The sequence below is a fragment of the Uranotaenia lowii genome, chromosome 3 (assembly GCF_029784155.1).
Source record: "Uranotaenia lowii strain MFRU-FL chromosome 3, ASM2978415v1, whole genome shotgun sequence".
NCBI classification, from domain to species: domain Eukaryota; kingdom Metazoa; phylum Arthropoda; class Insecta; order Diptera; family Culicidae; genus Uranotaenia; species Uranotaenia lowii.
The window spans coordinates 97223650-97246641 of NC_073693.1; the positions used below are offsets into that span (position 1 = coordinate 97223650).

Here is a 22992-nt window from a genome sequence, read left to right on the forward strand (position 1 = left end):
ATTTTATTTATCTTCAGTGTTGCTGGATACAACTAGTATTTTATTTAAATTAGATTTATTTTCTATAAATCCTTCACCTCATCTCTACTCTAAAGACAGTCATAAGAACTCGTTTCTGCAAGTAGCTCTAAACGTATCCATGGTAGCTGTGAAATGGAGCGTGTATCAAATTCAGGTGTCGTCAGTAAAGAGCAAAGCGTTGCCGTTCAAAGTCAAAGATAGAAGATCGTTGATGAAGTCAAAGAAACATCAACGGGCCCAAATTGCTTCCCTGTGGTACTCCCGTTGCAATGAATCTTTTATTCGTTAATCACTTTTAAGAACACAAATCGTTCTGTGAGAGAGGTAGCTTTATAATGTCTGTCCCCTAGGAGACTGAGTTATGAGTTGAGAGAGGTAGGAATAAAACGTGCTAGTTTTTTTTGCATCGGGATAGACACTGGTTCCAATAGTTGCAAATTAATTCAGTAGACTAAGGCTTCTGCTCATGAAAACTTTTAGTATCTCAAGAATAATGTCTTACACACTATTTTTCTAAACCTTATTTTAGTATCACTAGTACCACTATTTAGAATAAGGTATTTAGTCATTTGTTTTCAAATATCAATCTATTGTACACTAGATTCGTCTAACCAACGAACAGAACCACATTCGTCGGCTGCAACTACTCTCCAAGCTAGAGAACGATCACAAGCTGTACAACCCTTACGATGACCACCGGAAGACGCTGTCCGAAAATGGCAAGGAAGTCTACATAGACCCCGCTCAGACACTGTCGGAGGACAAGGAAAAGGTCTATCGATATTTCAGCAACTCGGCTCAGAATGTGGCTTCCGGTTTCTTGTCCTCCAGCATTTCCTCGGAGATGGAATACGACGAATCGTCCAATGAATCGCGGGCTAGCTACGAACGGTATCAGTATTGCAAAAATTGTCGAGCGGACATTGACCGGTCATTTATGCCGCGGGACTCGAGAAACGGAGGCCATTATCACCATAAGGTTGGTTTAGTTGGTAGGTTGATTTGGAGGTTTTTGTTGAAACAAACATTTTTTTTAGGCAACTCCAAAAACCCAACGGAAGGTCGACGATCACTGCCTCAATTGCCAAAAACGATTGGAAAAACTTTGTATCAAATGTGAACGGGTTATGAAGCGGTCAAACAAACAACGTTCTTCTAACCTTTGCAACTTCTGTCAGCAATCAGCCGACAATAGTCGACTTCAACGGGAAGCTCAATCCGAACTAAAAAGGCAACGTCATAAGCAGCTGCTCCGTTCTTTGGAAAGGGACCACGAAGAAACACATCGTGGGTCGGTTTCGCCTCCAAACCCCTACAAAATCATTGACATTCAGTACCACGAGAGTGACAATGACCAAGACCTCTCGGTTCTAAATCCGGTCATCGTTCGGAAAAACTACCGGAAACCTTACTCGATGAACATCGACAAGGAATCGCTCTTCCATCCGAGCAAAAAGACGCCGGATCCGAAAGTTTCCGTTAACATCCGCAACGGGGAGGTGTTCGTGGACAACAAAATCAAACACATCCCAGTGCCGGTGGACGATACGATGGATGACATAACGACGGACGAAATGGACGACCGGATATCGAAGTACGTGAAGCACTACAACACCCTGTGGATGAAGCGGGGTAACGGGAGCAGGAAGAACAATCTACAGAAACAAGTGAGCATTTCCAGCAAACTGCCGCCACTTTCGCCACCGAAAGTGTACATCAGCGATCGGCCGGACAACTTGAAGAGCGAAGCCATGAAGAACACCGAGAAGAAGTGGGATGTGAGTATTTATTTCTTTTCTGCATGAAACATCCGGAGAAAAGGCGGATTAGGGGTAAAAGTTGGAGGAGACTACATAAATATTCAGTGACGTTTGTTCAGTTTGTAATGAATTTATTTTGTCATGGTAACATTTTTGCAAAAAATCGGAAATTTCAGGGAAACAATTAGAAGTTGGAATTGAAGAATATTTTTTATTAATTTCAAAATTTTTGGAGCTGACGAATAGATTTTCATTTTAGAGCATCGAATCAAACTTTCGAGATTCTCAAATTGTTTTGCCCCGATGAAATAAAATTACAAATTAAAATGTATTTTTCAAATCAAGTGTTGTTATGTAAGTTCGAATCCTGACTCTGAATGTTTTTTTAAACGAAATAAAATATCCAGAGTCAGGTCTTTGTTTTTATCTTGATTATTCTGAAAGGTTGAATAATCCACAAGGATGAAATCCCGGAGAAAAGAAAAAAAACATAAAAAACACCATTTTTTTTTATTCGGTCCAACTGCTGAATTCGAACTTTTAGTCTGCTATCTACTGTGCAAACTTGGCTTCGTATTCTACTGGCTGAATAAGCGTCTCGTGTCCTGCCGCAATGAATTTCGTTAGCCGACTGATGGCACATCCACTGGTATAGACAAGAGAGCTCAAGGAGAGATAGATGGGATCTACGCGGGAAGATCCATAGGCCGATAGAGCTTTGGGTAATAGTGTGGGTAGCAAAGCCAATCATTGGCTACACATCTCCCCCTTAAAGGTACACCAAACAGAAAAAAAGCAAACAATTTTTTTTCGGTTGATGAAAGTTCTATTAAACGCTCGTTTTTTAATTGGCCTTTCTCCACGAGGTCCCATATAACATCAAAATTTCTTCTGCCTTAGAAAGCAAAGCAATATATGCTGATTTTTATGCTGTACCGTTTCGATAGACAGATTTTCGAATCGAAAACCTTTTTCTTGTTTATATATTTAAGGATTCTGTGAATCCTTCATGTGAACCCTTCAGAACACTTTTGAAGTTAGTCAAGCTCATCTAACAATGGAGGTTTCTTTTTGGCCAGCACATTTTACTCTGGAGCCTCTTTCCGACGAGAATATCACCTAAACCGACTTTTTTGTAGATACTGAACATCCAGCTCTTGCCAGATATAAATTGCGATACTTAAGATCCAACTGACTAGAAAAGTTCTCAAACCAACTATTTTATACTAGAAATGCTGCTCCAGACCGAATTCAATGCTCCTTTCGGTGCATGCGATGGTTTGTTTCTGTATTCAACTCTTATATACTGGACATCCCTCTCCAGTTCTACTTCGATTTAATCCTGATCCCATTCGATATTTTTCAAACCAATCTTTTGTACTGAATTTAACAAACTAGTGATTCGGAACCAACTTTTCTTATACTTAAATTACCTTTTTCTTGCATGAAATTCTTCTCCAGAAATATGGTTATTAAAACACGGTATACCATCAAAAAACTTTGCCATGTTCGCCGTCTCGAGCTAACGCAAATTCGTTGTGAACCTTCAGAGTACTCTTCATGTTGGTCCACCCGATCCAATAAAAGTTTGTGAAGATAACATTATAAACACCCTTCATGTTGGTCCTCTCAATCCAACGAATATTCATAAAGTGAATCTTCAGAAACCTCTTCATGTTGGTCCTCCCGATTCAAAAAAATTCGTAAAGTCAGCCTTCAAAACACTCTTCATGTTGGTCCTCCCGATCCAACGAAAGTTTGTGAAGTGAACCTTCAGAACATTCTTCATGTTGGTCCTCTCGATCCAACGAAATTCGTAGGGTGAACCTTCAGAACACTTTTCATGTTGGTCCACCCGATCCAATAAAAGTTTGTGAAGTGAACATTATAAACACTCTTCATGTTGGTCCTCTCAATCCAACGAATATTCATAAAGTGAATCTTCAGAAACCTCTTCATGTTGGTCCTCCCGATCCAAAGAAATTCGTAAGTGACCCTTCAGAACACTCTTCATGTTGGTCTTCCCAATCCAACGAAACTCGTAGAGTGAACCTTCTAAACAAAATTCGTATAGTGAACTTTTTGAACACTTTTCATGTTGGTCCTCCCGATCCAATGAAAGTTTGTGAATTGAACCTTCTAAACATTCTTCATGTTGGTCCTCCCAATCCAACGAAATTCGTAGGGTGAACCTTCAGAACACTCTTCATGTTGGTCCTCCCGATCCAATGAAATTCGTGAATTGAACCTTCAGAACACTCTTCATGTTGGTCCTCCCGATCCAACGAAATTCGTAAAGTGAATCTTCAGAACACTCTTCATGTTGGTCCTCCCGATCCAATGAAAGTTTGTGAAGTGAACCTTCTGAACATTCTTCATGTTGGTCCTCCCGATCCAACGAAACTCGTAAAGTCTAACTATTCTGTTTCCGAGATTAATGAATACTTCTCTTCTAATTTTTCACAAAGCTGCGATTCTGAAATTATAGTGCCCAGTAACGCGGGAGGTTTTCAGTTCAGAAATAGTGAAAGCTACGAAATCGTGAATGCTATATTTTCTATAAAATCAGACGCTATTGGTCTTGACAATATTTCTCTAAAGCTGATCCGTTTAATTCTACCTCAAATACTACCTTTACTTTCTGATTTATTCGCTACAATTATCACTACTTCGAAATTTCCCTTTCAGTGGAAAAAGGTTAAAGTTATTCCAATCGCAAAGAAGCCCAATAACAACGAAATAACAAATTTTCGGCCAATTAGTATTTTACCTTCGATTTCTAAAGTATTTGAAAAACTTGTTAAATTGCAAATTACAGAATATGTCAATAGCAATAACCTGCTTACCACTTTTCAATCCGGATTCAGATCGTTACACAGCACAGAAACAGTGCTCATGAAAGTTCATAATGATATTTCGCTAGCTTTAGACAAAAAAGGAGTGTCTATTTTAGTTTTGATCGATTTTGCTAAAGCATTTGACAGAGTCTCTCATGTGAAGTTAATACAAAAACTTGTGAATCAATTCAATTTTAGCAAACAAGCAGCTCTAATGATTCTCTCATATTTAAAAAATCGCACTCAAGCCGTATATTACGAAGAAAAATTTTCAAATTTTATTCCTATTAAATCTGGTGTTCCCCAGGGATCAATTCTAGGCCCTCTTCTGTTTTCACTATTTATTAATGATTTGCCCGAGATTATACAGCACTGTAAAATTCAAATGTTTGCTGACGATGTTCAGATCTACATATGTAAAGAAAACTTATTTTCTTTTTCAGAAATGAGTCATGAAATTAACGTTGATCTTCAGAATATCCATGAATGGTCAGTTCACAACCTTCTCCCTATTAATCCAGCTAAATCAAAGGCAATGCTTTTCTGCACACGCAAAAACCTCTTAGAGCCGCCACTCTTGCTTATAAATCAGGAAACAATAAGATTTGTGCAACATGCTGAAAATCTAGGAGTTACATTCGATAATGAACTCAACTGGAAAAAGCACGTGTCTATTCAGTGTGGCAAAATTTATGGTACACTTAAAAAGCTGAATTCATCCACCAGATTTTTTGATTCATGTACAAAATTAAAACTTTTTAAAGCATATGTTTATCCGTTATTCCTTTATTGTTCTTTTTTTTATACTGAATGCTCAGGCTCAATCAGTAAATCGATTGCGCATTGCATTAAATGCGTGCGTTAGATATGTCTATAGGCTTCCGAGAATTAGTCATGTTTCGCATCTCCAGTCAAACTTAATTGGGTGTCGGTTCGAAGAATTGTATGAAAATCGTGCTTGTGAAATGATTCACAGAATTTATTCAACTGGAAAACCAGATTATTTGCGTTCACTTCTTGTACCGTTGAGAAACTTGCGGACCAGAAATTTTCTTATCCCACATCATAGCTCTGCTTATTATAATAGTTCTTTCTTTATCAGAGGTATTAGAAAATGGAATAATCTCCCATACTTTATCAAATCTGCTCATACGAGATCTAGTTTTAAGAGGCGTTTGCTGACGAGGTTCACAACATAGGATAGGTTTTCTGCAAATATTGTTAAAACAAATATGAAAATCGTAAGGAACGAGTATAAGCTAACGAAATTCAAATTGTAACATTTCAAAAGATTTGTATCTTAAGTTACATGATTATTAATAAAACAAATACAAATACAAAATAAAGTGAACCTTCAGGACACTCATCATGTTGGTCCTACCGATCCAACGAAATTCGTAGAGTGAACCTTCAAAACACTCTTCCTGTTGGTCCTCCCAATCCAATGAAAGTTTGTTAAGTGAACATTCTGAACGCTCTTCATGTTGGTCCTCCCGATCCAACGAAATTCGTAAAGTGAATCTTCAAAACATTCTTCATGTTGGTCCTCCCAATCCAATGAAAGTTTGTGAAGTGAACTTTCAGAACACTCTTCATGTTGGTCCTCCCGATCCAACGAAAGTTTGTGGAGTGAACCTTCTGAACACTCTTCATGTTGGTCCTCCCGATCAAATGAAAGTTTGTAAAGTGAACATTCAGAACATTCTTTATGTTGGTCATCCCGATCCAACGAAAGTTTGTGAAGTGAACTTTCAGAACATTCTTCATGTTGGTCCTCCCGATCCAATGAATGTTTGTGAAGTGAACCTTAAGAACATTCTTTATGTTGATCCTCCCGATCCAATGAAAGTTTGTGAAGTGAACCTTCAAAACACTTTTCATGTTGGTCCTCCCGATCCAGTGAAAATTTGTGAAGTGAACCTTCAGAACACTCTTAATGTTGGTCCTTCCAATCTAATGAAAGTTTGTGAAGTGAACCTTCAGAACACTCTTCATGTTGGTCCTCCCGATCCAATGAAAATTTGTGAAGTGAACCTTCAGAACACTCTTCATGTTGGTCCTCCCGATCCAACGAAATTCGTAGAGTGAACCTTCAGAACTCTCTACATGTTCAGAACAATCTTCATTTTGGTCCTCCCGATCCAATGAAAGTTTGTGAAGTGAACCTTCAGAACATTCTTCATGTTGGTCCTCCCGATCCAACGAAATTCGTAGAGTGAATTTTCAGAACACTCTTCAAGTTGGTCCTCCCGATCCAATGAAAGTTTGTGAAGTGAACCTTCAGAATATTCTTCATGTTGGTCCTCCCGATCCAACGAAATTCGTAAAGTGAATCTTCAAAACATTCTTCATGTTGGTCCTCCCAATCCAATGAAAGTTTGTGAAGTGAACTTTCAGAACACTCTTCATGTTGGTCCTCCCGATCCAACGAAAGTTTGTGGAGTGAACCTTCTGAACACTCTTCATGTTGGTCCTCCCGATCAAATGAAAGTTTGTAAAGTGAACATTCAGAACATTCTTTATGTTGGTCATCCCGATCCAACGAAAGTTTGTGAAGTGAACTTTCAGAACATTCTTCATGTTGGTCCTCCCGATCCAATGAATGTTTGTGAAGTGAACCTTAAGAACATTCTTTATGTTGATCCTCCCGATCCAATGAAAGTTTGTGAAGTGAACCTTCAAAACACTTTTCATGTTGGTCCTCCCGATCCAGTGAAAATTTGTGAAGTGAACCTTCAGAACACTCTTAATGTTGGTCCTTCCAATCTAATGAAAGTTTGTGAAGTGAACCTTCAGAACACTCTTCATGTTGGTCCTCCCGATCCAATGAAAATTTGTGAAGTGAACCTTCAGAACACTCTTCATGTTGGTCCTCCCGATCCAACGAAATTCGTAGAGTGAACCTTCAGAACTCTCTACATGTTCAGAACAATCTTCATTTTGGTCCTCCCGATCCAATGAAAGTTTGTGAAGTGAACCTTCAGAACATTCTTCATGTTGGTCCTCCCGATCCAACGAAATTCGTAGAGTGAATTTTCAGAACACTCTTCAAGTTGGTCCTCCCGATCCAATGAAAGTTTGTGAAGTGAACCTTCAGAACATTCTTCATGTTGGTCCTCCCGATCTAATGAAAGATTGTGAAGTGAAGCTTCAGAACATTTTTCATGTTGGTCCTCCCGATCCAAAGAAAACTCATGAAGTGAACCTTCCGAACATTCTTCATGTTGGTCCTCCCGATCCAATGAAAGTTTGTGAAGTGAACCTTCAGAACATTCTTTATGTTGGTCCTCCCGATCCAACGATAGTTTGTGAAGTGAACTTTCAGAACATTCTTCATGTTGGTCCTCCCGATCCAGCGAAATTCGAATACTACATAAACTGAACTCCAATCGCAATCAAACTTCAGTCGGAACATCCATCGCAACTGAACCTTAAGCCTTTTGTGATACTGGTAGAAAATAAAAGATACATTCGAGCCTAAAAGCTCAGACTCTATCCAGATTAAAAGATAAGTTCGACTGTTGCCACGGATTTAACCATGGATAAGGTTTTGGAAGTTGAGCGTGTAGAAGGTGGAAAGAGAGAAGAATAAGAAGAGGAAATAGAACAGAGGAAGAGAAGCATAAAGTAGAAAATTGTCAGTTTAGTGAGGAAAGACGGAAATTGCTAGCTAGTTTCAACGTGGTTCAGCCGGAGATAAATTTACAGTTTTAAATTGCAGTTAATTGTATCGTGAATTGCTTTTTCTAATAACGATTTGATTCACCGTGATTGTTACGAACAAAATCGTAAGTACCACAAAATGAGCTGTTAGGGAATCTTGTATGAGCCTCTTTTTACGATTCTAGGTTACGTTGCGTGTTGGCAATATCACGTTGTTTTACAGAAGCTGTAAATTACAGAAATTGAACCAATTGTAAGTTACGACTTGCTAAAAATAATCTCCTCTTGTTAAATATAGCGTTTATGATTCTAGGGTAGCAAGAATAGGAGCAAACCACCTCACGCTAAATTAGTTGTTGTTCGCCAAGAATCTTAAGTTGCCACTGAAATTTGTGAGTACAGAAACTTCTTTATTATAAAAAATGTATCTAAACATTACATCGCTTTTACAGCTTTATAGCATAATAAAACTATCGCTAACGGAACGGTGGTTTTACTTTTTTGGCGGCAACAAACTATAAAGAAATTTCATCATTCGGATTCGGGAGGAGCAAAATGTCCTGCAATCGAATCGCAAACGATGAAAACAATGAGATGCAACATAATTGCATGATGTGCTCGAAACCTGACGAAGAGCAGACCATGGTGGCCTGTGACGTGTGTTCCAGGTGGGGACATTTTTCGTGCGTCGGAGTGGACTCATCAATAAAGGATCACCCATGGACGTGCGCGGATTGTAGCGCTGCAGCTAAACGAGGACCGTCCTCTCGTTCGAGTAAGTCCGGGACGTCGTCAGCTTCACGTCTTACTCTTCGGATGAGAAAGCTGGATGAGGAAAAGGACGTGCAAATGCAAATACTGGCCGAAAAAGAAAAAGTGCAGCTAAGTAACGTCGCCAAAAAATATGCTTTGCTGGCACAAGAAGCTGCGGCTGAAGACGGTGATGTGAGTGTTCGGAGTAGGAGAAGCTTGAAAAGCACCGACAGTAAGGTACAGCAGTGGTTATACCAAAATCCGGTTCTGCAGATGGGTACGGCAGTGGCAGAAACAACCCAAGCACCATCTGGCATCAATGCAGGTATGGGTAAACAAGCTGGGACCCAGCTGCCAGCAGTCACTTCAACGAACAACACCGTTTACACTGGAGCAGTGAAGAAGAATAGGCCAGGTATGTTGCCAACGACGCAAGTGAACCCCGCTAGTGCCGAAGCTTTGCAGTTCCCTGCATATTCACAGTCTTTGCCACCAAATTCCTTTGTCCCACAATTGACATCCACACTCCAGCAACCAGTAGTGACGGGAAACAACTATCCGGCTTTTCCCATGGTGTCATATTGTACGGGAGCTCCGATAGTATCGAGTTTGCCAACCATTGGGACCAAAGTCAAACAACCGAACATTCCCACCGGCTACAATCAACGATGGGAACCAATGCCCCCGCCAGTGAATGCCATGCCGTTCCCTGTTGCCCATCCGATTACGTCGATGGCTCACAATCAACCGATGGAATATCAACCGAGATATCAGCATCCGACGAACAACGACCAAGGAGCAGGAGAACACGACGGGAACTGGAATAGATTCCAACGTCAGCTAGCGGCCAGGCAAGTGGGTTATAAGGAGTTACCAGTTTTCAATGGCAATCCCGAGGATTGGTCGCAGTTTATTTCCAGCTATCGGAACTCGACCAGTGTTTGTGGCTTTTCGGATTCGGAGAATCTACTGCGGTTGCAGAAGTCGCTGAAGGGAAGCGCACTCGACGCGGTTCGGAGTAATTTATACGAACCTGCGTCGGTTCCACTGGTGATGTCGATGTTGGAGAATTTATTTGGAAACCCGGAACGACTAGTACAAGCCTTGCTGCAGAAAGTCAGAAGCACGCCCGCACCTAAACCCGATCGGCTGGAGACACTTATCAATTTTGGTGTAGCGGTTCAGAACCTGGTGGGCCATATGAGGTCTGCGAATCTACGGTCACATCTGACCAACCCCAGCCTGATGCACGAGCTTGTGCAAAAGCTTCCAGCAAATTATCGTCTTGACTGGTCTTTGTACATGAGAAGAATGGATAAAGTGGATTTGGAAGTTTTTTGCGACTACATTTCGGTTCTTGTCTCGGCTGCCAACGATGTTACGTTCACGTATGAAGCTCCTTCGAATAGATCAACGAAACCGGAAAAGAAAGATCGAGACACGGCCTTCATCCACACTCATGTTCAACCGCAGGAGGCACGTTATGATCGTTTCACCAAAAAGGAACAACCTCGGCCGCAGAACGAATCAAAACCGTGTTTTGCCTGCCGTAGTACTACGCATCGAATTCGAGACTGCCTGGACTATAAAGCGTTAATCGTCCCCGATCGTTGGAAGCTAGTGTCTGAGCACAAGTTGTGTCACAAATGCCTGATTCCACATGGGAAGTGGATTTGTAAATCGAAACGGAGGTGTGAGATCGTTGGTTGCGATCTGGAACACCATACCCTACTACACCCAGGCCAACCGAAGGAGAGCTCTTCAGCGACGATTGCATTTCATCAGCAGATGAAATCATCTACACTTTTTCGAATTGTGCCGGTTATTTTGTACAACGGAGCAGTCAAACTGCATACATTCGCCTTCCTCGACGATGGCTCGTCGACGACGCTTTTGGAACAATCCGTGGCGGATCGGCTGGATATTGATGGTGTTCATCTTCCGCTCTGTATGATCTGGACAGCGAACGTGACTCGGCGTGAAAACAGCTCAAGAAAAGTGAATCTGGAGATTTCTGGATTGCGCAGTGAAAAGCGTGTACCACTTCAAGGCGTACGCACGGTTGAAAAACTCGACCTGCCGGTGCAATCGCTTTGCTATGATTATTTGGTTCGACGATATCCCTATTTGGGAAAACTGCCAGTGGATAGTTACCAGGACGCAATCCCGAAAATATTGATTGGACTGGACAATTTCAAGGCTGCAGTACCAGTAAACAGACGTGAAGGTCAAGCACACGAGCCGGTGGCGTTGAAATCCAGAATAGGATGGACGATTTGTGGCAACGTTAGTGGTTCCAGCAAGTGTTCGCAAGAACTGAAGGTTTCTCCGTCTTTGCACATCGCTGAGTGTCCAGAGGATAAAAATGAGGCTGATTTGCACGATCTCGTGAAAGGATTTTTCGCTGTTGAACGCCTGGGCATCTCGGCGACCCCAGTCGCGCAATCAGGAAACGATCGACGAGCCGTGGATATTTTGAACAGAACCACTCGTCTTCGTGAAGACGGGCATTACGAAACGGGCCTACTCTGGCGCTACGAAAAGTTTAGCTTTCCTCCGAGCCGTGGTATGGCTGAAAGGCGGAATCAATGTCTGCAGCGAAAATTGAGTAAGGATCCCGAGTTACGTGTGAAGGTGAATAAGCAAATACAAGACTACTTGGCCAAAGGGTACGCTCATAAAGCTAGCGAACAGGAGCTAAATGAGTCAGACCCCTACAGAACATGGTATCTCCCAATTAGCGTGGTCACCAACCCTAAGAAACCCGGGAAACTGCGCATCGTCTGGGATGCGGCAGCGAAATCCGGAAACGTTTGTTTGAATGATATGCTCCTGAAAGGTCCGGACATGTTAACTGCGTTGCCGACTGTTTTGTACCGTTTCCGGCAAAGACAAGTGTGTGTTACTGGGGACATTCGAGAAATGTACCACCAGGTGAAAATTCGACGGGAGGATCAGCAAGCGCAAAGATTTTTGTGGTCCGAGGAACCGAATTCGCAACCAGAAGTGTACGTGATGGACGTGGCCACGTTCGGTGCTACGTGCTCACCCTGCTCGGCACAGCACGTAAAGAATTGGAATGCTAAACGATGGGAGGAGCAGTATCCGGAAGCAGTCAAGGCCATAATCGAGGGCCACTATGTGGACGACTATGCGGATAGCAGGGACACCCTGGAAGAAGTCGTTGAACTTACCCAAACGGTTCGTATGATACACTCGTCAGCAGGTATGGAGTTAAGGAATTTTCTATCGAATTCGAGTCAAGTTCTCTCCCAACTTGGACAAGAATGTGTTACGGAACCGAAGCAATTTAGCGACAATACAGTGTACCAAAGCGAACGCGTACTTGGTATGACTTGGTACCCAGACAGCGATCAGTTCGGCTACAGAGTTCTGCTACGGGATGATTTGCAACAATTGATTGCCGGAAAAGTAGTTCTCTCGAAAAGAATGATATTGAAATTCGTCATGAGTCTTTTTGACCCTTTAGGCTTACTTGCGCATTTGTTGATACAGGCCAAGGTGTTGATCCAAGCGTTGTGGAGAAACTCTGTGGGCTGGGATGATCCAGTTCCACCGGAGATCGAATCACTATGGACGAGATGGTTAGATGTGTTCCGAGAGATGGATGTAGTTAGAATCCCACGTTGCTACTTCCCTAATTATGCGAAAGATAGTTATCAAACGTTGCAGATGCACGTATTTGTTGATGCAGGAGAGAACGCGTATTCAGCTGTGGCATACTTCCGGATAGTTGACTGTGGACAGCCTCGATGTATTTTAGTATCTTCCAAGGCTAGAGTGGCTCCATTAAAGCCGTTATCAATGCCCCGCTTGGAGCTGGAAGCAGCAGTAATCGGTAGCCGATTGTCTAAATCAATTGCCCAAGGACACTCTATTCCAATCAAGCAAAAGTTCTTTTGGAGCGATTCCAGCACAGTATTGTCATGGATCAAGTCAGATGCCATGAAGTACCGGCCGTACGTGGCGTTTCGAGTGGGTGAAATCCAAGAACTGACCAACGTTGATGAGTGGCGCTGGGTCCCTACCAAAGAAAACGTAGCGGACGAGGCGACAAAATGGGGAAAAGGTCCCTGTTTGAAATCGGATAGTAGGTGGTTCATCGGGCCAGAGTTCCTGTACCTTGCCGAAACGGAATGGCCACAGAAGATGGTTAAGCCAGTTGAGATCGTCGAGGAACTGCGACCAGTACATGCGCATCGAGAAGTGATGGACCTGTTGTACGATTTAGGAAAGTTTTCCAAGTGGGAACGTCTTTTGAGGACCGTGTCGTTCATGTTTAGTTGGAGGAATCACGTAAGAAAAACTGGCCAGGTGAAAATCAACTACGGTGGGCGAACTGAGTCAGATTGACTTCCAGTGCGCTGAAAGAGCTCTATGGCGTCTTGCTCAAAGTGAGGCGTACCCGGATGAAATCATCATATTGAAAAAACTCAAGTCGGATCCCAAAAACGTAAGCTGCAAGCTAGGGAAAACCAGTCCTCTTCGTAAGCTGTCGCCGTTTGTAGACGAAACGGGAATAGTTAGAATGCAGAGCAGAACCGAGTATTCGCCGTTTGATGCCAAGTACCCCATCATTTTGCCCAAAGGTCATCGTGTAACGGAGTTGCTAGTAGATTGGTACCACAGGAAATATGCGCATAGTTACGGTGAGACCGTTGTGAACGAGTTGCGGCAAAAGTTCTACATTTCCGAACTCAGAGCCGTTGTACGTCGGGTGGCGAAAGGATGCTGTTGGTGTAAGGTGTACAAGGCGAAACCGGAAGCACCACGAATGGCGCCTCTTCCGGAAGAACGAGTGACACCGGGAGGAAGGCCGTTTTCCATAGTAGGCATCGATTACTTCGGTCCATATTCGATCAAGATTGGGCGATCCAACGTCAAGAGGTGGGTGGCCTTATTCACCTGTCTGGTGGTGAGAGCGGTGCACCTAGAAGCGGTCACATCTTTGTCAACTGAGGCCTGTAAGCTTGCTATACGCCGATTCATCGCACGCCGTGGACCCCCACTGAAGGTATTCAGTGACAATGGCACGAACTTTGTCGGCGCGAGTCGCGAGCTCCGGAACAAAATTAAGATGCTGAATGAAGGGTTAGCTTCGACGTTCACGAACGCGGAAACCGAATGGTTCTTCAATCCCCCCTCCTCTCCGCACACGGGCGGTGCGTGGGAGAGGATGGTGCGCACGGTGAAGGTGGCAATGAATGCACTACATGAATCACGTTCTCCGACCGACGAAGTCTTTGTCACTGTTCTTTGTGAAGCAGAATCCATAGTCAACTCCAGGCCTTTGACACACCTCCCCTTGGAAACAGCTGACCAGGAATCTTTGACACCCAACCATTTCTTGCTGCTTGATTCCCATGGTGCCAAACAATCCGAAAAGCGTCCAACCAGCGAACGAGAAGCGTTGACCAGCGGTTGGAATCAGTGTCAGAAGTTGCTGGATATATTCTGGCAAAGATGGGTGAAAGAATATCTCCCAACACTCAATCGAAGGACGAAATGGTACGATGACGTGAAGCCTATAGTACCCGGTGACCTTGTGTTCATAGCTGATGATGGTATTCGTAATCGTTGGATCCGTGGCAAGGTTGTACGTACAGTTCCAGGGAAAGATGGAAGGACGCGTCAGGCATTCGTCCAAACTGGAAACATGGGAATCCTGAAAAGACCGGTGGCGAAGCTGGCAATCGTAGGCGTGAGAGAATCGGGTAAAGCTGCAGGTCCGGAGCATCTTTACGGGGCGGAGGATGTTGCCACGGATTTAACCATGGATAAGGTTTTGGAAGTTGAGCGTGTAGAAGGTGGAAAGAGAGAAGAATAAGAAGAGGAAATAGAACAGAGGAAGAGAAGCATAAAGTAGAAAATTGTCAGTTTAGTGAGGAAAGACGGAAATTGCTAGCTAGTTTCAACGTGGTTCAGCCGGAGATAAATTTACAGTTTTAAATTGCAGTTAATTGTATCGTGAATTGCTTTTTCTAATAACGATTTGATTCACCGTGATTGTTACGAACAAAATCGTAAGTACCACAAAATGAGCTGTTAGGGAATCTTGTATGAGCCTCTTTTTACGATTCTAGGTTACGTTGCGTGTTGGCAATATCACGTTGTTTTACAGAAGCTGTAAATTACAGAAATTGAACCAATTGTAAGTTACGACTTGCTAAAAATAATCTCCTCTTGTTAAATATAGCGTTTATGATTCTAGGGTAGCAAGAATAGGAGCAAACCACCTCACGCTAAATTAGTTGTTGTTCGCCAAGAATCTTAAGTTGCCACTGAAATTTGTGAGTACAGAAACTTCTTTATTATAAAAAATGTATCTAAACATTACATCGCTTTTACAGCTTTATAGCATAATAAAACTATCGCTAACGGAACGGTGGTTTTACTTTTTTGGCGGCAACATCGACAAAAGTACGAATATTACTTTGAAGAGTAATATTTAGCTCACAGAGTTATTAAATTATTCCCATTTTCTTTGGTTGGAAGATTCTGCGCAGGCATACATGAATCACGTTTTGTGACAATTAATAACGTGTTCAAACATTTTGAGTTACGTTCTATGAATTCCTGTGAGATAAATTACTGTATCGTAAATAGATAAATCATCTAAAAAGTCATGCAAGTAACCTTCATCATCAAGACTTCTCTCCGATTTGAACCGGGTTTAAAGGTCCAAAGTGAGGTGTATTTTATAAGATCAAATCATAATGAGAACACGATTATTATTATTCACAGCAACACTTCTTTTTGTATGTTTTTTTATGCTAAAAATTCAATACCGTCAACTGGGGCAACATGCAACAATTTTCAACTTCAATGGCTTCTAAAAAACTTATGTTCACAGTAAATCCTACCCCTAATGCATCAAAAGTTTCAAGGATGATAGGACATCAAATTGGCGTAGTTAGAAAAATTATTGGTTTCTTTACTTATTTTTAATTTTTTAAAAACATGTGATTTTCATCCTCCTTAGAAAATGGGGTAACTTGCAACAAACTTTGGTTTTAATGAACAATCTTATGAACACGTATAAAAATTTAAAGTTTTTGATATATTTGCGATGCCTTAAGACCATTACGCGTGAAAACACCAATTGAAGTAATTTTTTGGTCTGTAAAAACTAATTTTCACATTTTTTCTGAAAATAAGGATGCTGCATACATTTAGGGGTTAAGTAATACTACGAAAAATTCTAAAAGCTGAAATCATAAAAATAAATGTTTGGATGAATGAAATTTCAATGTTCACAAACGCGTGATGCAAAACATTCATATTCCAGCACATGGAAACGAGATTTACAAGGCGTTTCTTTGATTTGCATTTTGTTGCATTTTACCCCACACACCAAACTGAATTATAGAAATATTTTTTTCAAAAAATTGGGTGATTGTTCGAAAAATATTTTAACACCAACAATGCCGGTATATCATTAGGAAACCAGTAAAAAGTTTGTAGGTAATTTTATCAAGCCAATCCGTCATACTGGGTAAAGTTTTTTTCGGCTTCAAAAAATGTGAAAATTTGTACATTTATTGCTCGATTTTTCAAATTTTATATAAAAATAAAAAATTTGAAAAACCTAGCTTAAGATGCGAGAAATTACGTCATCATCATTTTGCAATCATTAAAAGATAACTTTGTTACAATACATTAAATTAAAAATTGATTCAGTGTAGTGTTATATAAATGTTGCATCTAACCCCGCTGTTGCATGATGCCCCGTTTGACGGTAATGACATTAACGTACCAATGTACTTTTTTTTTTAATTGGCTTCTAATTTGATTATTATTCATATCATTGTTACATTCAATCCACAGCTGAATTTTCTGTAAAAGAAATTATTTCATGGTAAGCTGATTCCCAAATTAAACTAAAATGTAAACCAACACTAAATAGTAGTACTTATTCTAAAGCAGTAAAATAATTCATGTCAATCACTATAAAATGCATGCTACTGTGAATACAAAAATGATAGATATGAAATTGGTCAAATTAATCAGAAGACCTAAACTAATTTCCAAACAAACTTTTCCAGATTCCCGCCGTCGAACGTACCCGGCTGTCTCCGGGATCACCGCGGGTCCTCACCCAGCTGGGCGCCATCCGGAAACAGCTGCAACTGGAACAGTTGCAGATGGACCAAACCTACACCAAAACGCACCACCCCAACCAAGGGCGGCACCATAATAGTGGGGGCAACAGCCCCGCAAATCACCCAGCAATCCGCATCAACCACCACGATAACAGTAGCAGCAACAACGACAATGGCGACGATGATAACAACTAGCGACGAAGATAGTCCTCTGCGACGGAAGTCTTCCGGGATACCGAAGGACAACCGCAGGGGATGCGGCCATTGGGAAATGGTCCACGTTATTTGTGCCTTCTGTTGAATTTGAACAATGCTAGACTTAGATAAGAGGAACCATTACCTGGTGTATTGTAACTTGAAACCGTCCTTCTTCCTTTCTTTGACTCTCTATAAGATAGAAATTATGTTTTATTGTTAAACTAGACTAGACTATAAAAGCTATAAAAGCGAAAATATTTCCGTTTTTCTATACATGAAACCAACAATACAATTCATTAAAGTACTATTTAAAAGAAGTATTGTTTTCTTTCGTAATCGAAACTGTCCGAATCAAGTAATAACACCATTTATTGATAATCACCTCAGAGAGGGTAATTCAAATTTGAAAATCTAAACTGTTTCCGCCTTTCGCTTACTTGGTGGACACACGAGTACGTTTGTTCCAGGAAAAGTTGATGCCGTAGTTCTTAACGCGGGGCTTCTTGGGAGCTTCCTGTTTATCGACGAACCACCTCCAGCCGTTCCGTTCGCAGTGGGAAATGGCTTCATCGGCTGAACCGAAATCCACACGCATGTTGGACAGGGGATCGCCACTGAAATGCAACATTTTGCTTTAATAATCTTACACGGATTGGCAAGAGAACTAACTTACGTCGAGCACCATCCCATCAGTGGATTTTCCCATCGCTCCCGGTTGTCGAACTCGATGGTCCAGTGCTGAATGTTATCGGTTCCACTTTGCATGGCATTCTTGGCTGGCATAAAAATGCGAACACGTCGTTCCTTGACGTGTTCCTCCGGGATGCCGGAAATCGGACTGAGGTCGACCTGAGATTATTTGAAAACAAATTCAGCTCACTCTTCGACTCCATTAGAATAATTTTAACTATCAATATTTACCTTAACAGGAACCGTAATAGTGGCAGCAGCCTTTTCCCGTTCCCGGCGTTCCTCTGCATCGGCAATCACCAGATTGGCGTCCACAATCGGAGCTTCCTTGTGCTGCCGGGGATCCTTCAGAGCTACCGAGGATGTGGAGAAGGCAGCTCGGTTCCTGTAATAAGGTTCAAAACAAAATCATCACAATGATTACACAACCATGGGAAGTCGCGTAGCGGAGTGTCGTATATTTTGGAATATCGCAAGCGAATTCAACCGTTTTGGATACCTACCATTGAGAAACGGCCGTGCGGGACAAGGATCTGAGCAGCAGGCTCATGGTGAACCGAAAAGTAGATTTATTTGCGGAATAATCCAATCGGTACGACGACGCAGCACAACGAAATTTCGGTCCCACGAAAATTTGTTTTGGAAAATACACGCTAAACCGGAAAATACATCTTCGGCTTTTATTTTACACTATTTTTGGTACAACTTATACACAGTAAACGAAAATTACCGAGTTCGGTAATTTTTTTACCGAAATCCTAACATGTGGAGTTCGTTAAACCGTTCGGTAATTTTTCTCATGGCAGAGAAGTGACAGCTGTCAAATATTACAGACCTTTTTCGGTAAAACATTACCGAAACTCGACTGATCATGAATAAGATCATCTGTCAAATTATTGACAGTTGTCAACGTGATAGCTCGTTATATTACCGAACAACGGTATTGTACAACCAAAATGCCTGTAATTATTACCGAAAGCTCGGTAATGTTTAACCGGAAAACTATAAAAGCTCGGTAGTATATACCGAACAACCGGTAGAATTTACTGTAATACCTTTATAAATTACCGAAAACCTGTAATTATTACCGAAAAACCTGTAATTATTACCCTATTATCTAAAATTATTACCGAAATACCGTTATTTTCTTTACCGAAAAGCTGTAAAAGTTCGGTATTATGTACCGAATGACCGGTATAATTTACCGAAATACCTGTTACTATTACCGAAATTCCGGTAAATATTCTCTAAATGCCGGTAAATATCACCATAATTTCGGTAATAATTACTGAAAAATTGGTAACTTTTACCAGAAAACCGGTAGTTTATACCGAAATTTCAGTAATTTTTACCGAAATACCGGTAATAATTGACGAAAACTGTAAAATTTTCGGTAATTTTTACCGAAACCCGTAAAATGTTCGGCACTTTCAGCTTATGATGCACAGCATATTACACGAGATGATTCGAGTCTCCATAAAACATTCCAATCGAGAAATTTCAATTCTGAAGAACACATATGGACCAGGCTCCATCAAACCGATGTTTTCGCCTAAAACAAAAGTCAAAATTTACGACATGTAGAAAATTTTGTTTCAGAGGACATCTCCGTTTTATGCGAAAACATCAATTTTACAAAGCCGCTAAGGTTCATACGTGTTCCTCAGAGAATTTTTTTCGCTTGAAATATCTTCTGGAAACTCGAATCATCTCATATTATGCGATGTGCATGTGCAGTCTAAATGTGAATTTCAAATATAAAACTCAATCGGTAATCTGAATCTTAAATCTTTATACTAATTCAAATCTATAATCTAAATTTCAACAGAACTTTAAATCTGAATCTCGGTCTGAAATCGTATCATAAATTTGGATCAGAGTTTTAAAATGAATCTGAAATCTGATTCAAAATCTCAAATCTGATTGGGAAACTGAAATATGAATCTGAACCTGAAATGTGGAACTAGATCTGAAATTCCGATTTAAATGCGAATCTTAACTTTAAAACTGAATTTGAAATTTCAATCTGAATCTGAAAACGATATATTCATTTAAATCTAAAATCTGAATCTTAAATCTAGATGTAAATCTAAAACTGAACCCTAAATCTGAATATCGATCTGAAATCTGAATTTGTTTGAAGTCTGAAACTGAATTTGAAAACATGAATCGAAAACTTAATGTTGATCTCCAATTTGGAATTGAATCGGAAATCTGAATCTGAAATATTAATCTTGATTTGTATAATCTGAATCTGGATTTGAATCTGAAACTGAATCGTAAATCTTAATCTGAAATGTCAATAGGAATCTATAAATTAATCTGAATTTGAAATCTGAATCGAAAACTCAAACGTAGCAAACTGTCTGCAATACAGGTCGAATACCTTTTAATTTTTAACGTTGCATTTGGTTGACGAACGAAAAAAAACATCGGAAACAAACTTTCGTTGAAATAGACCTTTTCGGCTGTTCGGCTTGTCTTCATTGATTCCTAAAATATTTTGATAAGACATGTGGTCATTTATTTATTATTTTCAATTGGATGTTTCTTAAAAACGGGATAAAAACCAGTTTCAACTCTCGCAAGTGATATTTATCTGGGTCGAAATACGATGTAACAACGACACGGTCTGGAATTCGAAGGATGCTGCTACAAGTTGAAGGAGACAAAGTGCCGTTGAGGGCCCAGATGATCTGACCAACGATTAGCCAGGGACCTGAATGTGCCACTGAGCTGAAATAAGCATTCTTTAAGCCGACACTCGCTTTTTGTTCAATTAGCTTCTTACTACCAAGCTGCACACCGTTCATTCTAGTAAAGTGGTCCTCCGCAACCGGCCCTACTTATATATATACGAAAACAAGGAGGGAATCGAACCCATGTCTCATGTGGTCCATGCGATTACTTTCTCACCACGCTAAAAGCTCAGTCACCGAGGATACAAAGGAGAATAAGGTATGATATTTGTACAGACCCCGTTCGATTTTGGCAACACGCCCGTACATTTTATGTTGCCAAAATCGAATGTTGCCAAAATCGAACGGTTTTTTTTCTCAAATTTTTTTTCAGTTATTTTTACAAAATAACTATTATTATTATCAAAAACGTTATTTTTAGTCAATTTCTGACCATTTGCAGGAATTTTTTATTTTATTTCATCATGTTTTTGATGCATTTTGAACTTTTCTTGTTTTGTTTAAAATGTTTGTTTTCATTTGTCATATTTGCTGTTTTTGTCATTCTTCATCATTTTTAGTTGTTTTTTGTCATTTTCTTTCTTTTGTTTGAATTTGTTTTTTAACTTTTTGAATTTTTCATCTTTTTGTCATTTTTGACTGCTTTATAAAATTTTTAATTTTTTTTTGTTTTTATTGTTGCATTTTATCACCATTTCAGAACATAAAAATGTATTAATGGTGTTTTTCTAAATTAAATTGACCCTGTTATAACAGAAACCAAAAGGTAATGTTGTTTCTAAAAACCGTTCGATTTTGGCACATGTGCCAAAATCGGATGTTGCCAAAATCGAATGTTGCCAAAATCGAATGTTGCCAAAAACGAACGGGGTCTGTATATAAAAAACCTTCAGAGTTTTCATTTAGCAATTATACTTTTTTGACTGAAAATGAAAAAAAATCTCTTCGCAATTTCACATTTGAGTTCGGAATTACCATTTAGAATCTTTAATATATGGGTCCTGCTTTGATTCTTTTTCGAATTTTATACCTAATAATATTTATAGAATATTGACTTTTATTCTTTAATAAACTTGTTTACTTCTGGGATTCTAATCCATTTTGAGTATCATTTGTTTAAATCTTAAAAAGAACTATCTAAACTGATAATTAAACCGAGCAATAAAGGAATGAAACAAATAGTTTAAAGGAAATCAATTTTTTACCTTTGAAGACATCATCATCACTTCTGCTTCACGTGTGGCACGAAATGTGAAGTCACTGGAATTTTGGATGAGTTTTGTTCGGAAACGTTTTCTAAATAGGGTGTTTTATATTCATGGAGGCGTAAAACGACCAATTAATACTAGAGCGTAGCAGGCATCAACCGATAAAGGTCAAGAAAAGTCGATAGCTAGCACCGTTTGAATGTACTGTACAATACACACTGAATAACAATTGCTGATTGCTTCCGAATCCTATATGCAATGTAGTCCTTATGGAGCAGCTGTGATTCCCGAACCATTTAGAGACTCTTTCTGTTGTGCTTCAAGTCATCGAATGCATTCCTTTAGATTCTGTTAGATACATATGGTTCATCGAATGCATCAACTGCACTTTTTCTAAGACCGCTATACTTCGGTGAGCTGAAATTTAAATTTCGTATTAAGTTTGATTCAAGTCAGCCTCGACGCGGTATCCGTTTACTTTACCCTTGTTTTGCAGCAATATTTGGTCCTCATACTCTTCGACAACCTCAACGCTTCTGGACTGGGTCGGTAAGCATTTAACCGGTGGCACACCGGTAGCTTCCGGTGACGGGAAAGTTTACTGCGGGTGGTGTAGATTTTATTGGTGGTTTTTCTGTACTCTCGACTCTTGGAAGTTACTAGAAGAAAGTTAATCCCGTAAAAATTATAAATATAAATTAATCGTCATTTAAAAAGAATATTTGTGTTCAAATATCTGAGTACTGAAAGGGAATTCGGATTCTGAAACTAAATTTTGATCAGAATCTGAATAAGGAATCTGCCAGTACACTTACCTTCCATGGCTAACCGGTGTATGTACATTAATCAGGTCCCGGATCGCCGAACATCGTACAGAACAGCAGATAGGCACTGTTCTGTTGCTTCTCCAATGATGTGTGTGACACTTCAGCACACTTCAGTATCGTACGCGTTTGTCAGTGCTGGGTGATTCGATCCGCGTACGACACTGAAGTGTCACAATGTGCAATTAAACTGGTTTGATCATTGGTGCTAAAAAA

The 22992-nt window shown here is 40.3% G+C and overlaps 3 protein-coding genes across 8 annotated transcripts in view; 2 read left to right on the forward strand and 1 right to left on the reverse strand.

The window, feature by feature from the left end:
• Positions 1–17651, forward strand: part of LOC129754121 (probable serine/threonine-protein kinase cdc7) — a 68800-nt gene extending 51149 nt beyond the window's left edge. For all 6 annotated transcript variants that reach the window (XM_055749984.1, XM_055749988.1, XM_055749986.1 and 3 more), the window contains 3 exons: positions 623–1000; positions 1059–1799; positions 17101–17651. In XM_055749984.1, coding sequence (XP_055605959.1) covers positions 623–1000; positions 1059–1799; positions 17101–17352 — 1371 coding nt within the window. In that variant the 3' untranslated portion in view covers positions 17353–17651. The remainder of the gene's footprint in view (positions 1–622; positions 1001–1058; positions 1800–17100) is intronic.
• On the forward strand, positions 7929–15157 carry LOC129754120 (uncharacterized). The gene is made up of 2 exons (XM_055749983.1): positions 7929–15078; positions 15139–15157. The coding sequence occupies exon 1, from the start codon at positions 8837–8839 to the stop codon at positions 13406–13408; it is 4572 nt and encodes a 1523-aa protein (XP_055605958.1). The 5' UTR covers positions 7929–8836; the 3' UTR covers positions 13409–15078; positions 15139–15157.
• Positions 17652–17706: 55 nt separating the features above from the next.
• On the reverse strand, positions 17707–18708 carry LOC129754122 (NADH dehydrogenase [ubiquinone] iron-sulfur protein 4, mitochondrial). The gene is made up of 4 exons (XM_055749991.1): positions 18549–18708; positions 18277–18430; positions 18029–18204; positions 17707–17969 (listed from the first exon to the last, which is right to left on the reverse strand). Exons 1-4 carry the CDS (start codon positions 18593–18595, stop codon positions 17789–17791), a joined length of 558 nt encoding a protein of 185 aa, XP_055605966.1. The 5' UTR covers positions 18596–18708; the 3' UTR covers positions 17707–17788.
• Positions 18709–22992: the final 4284 nt, after the last annotated feature.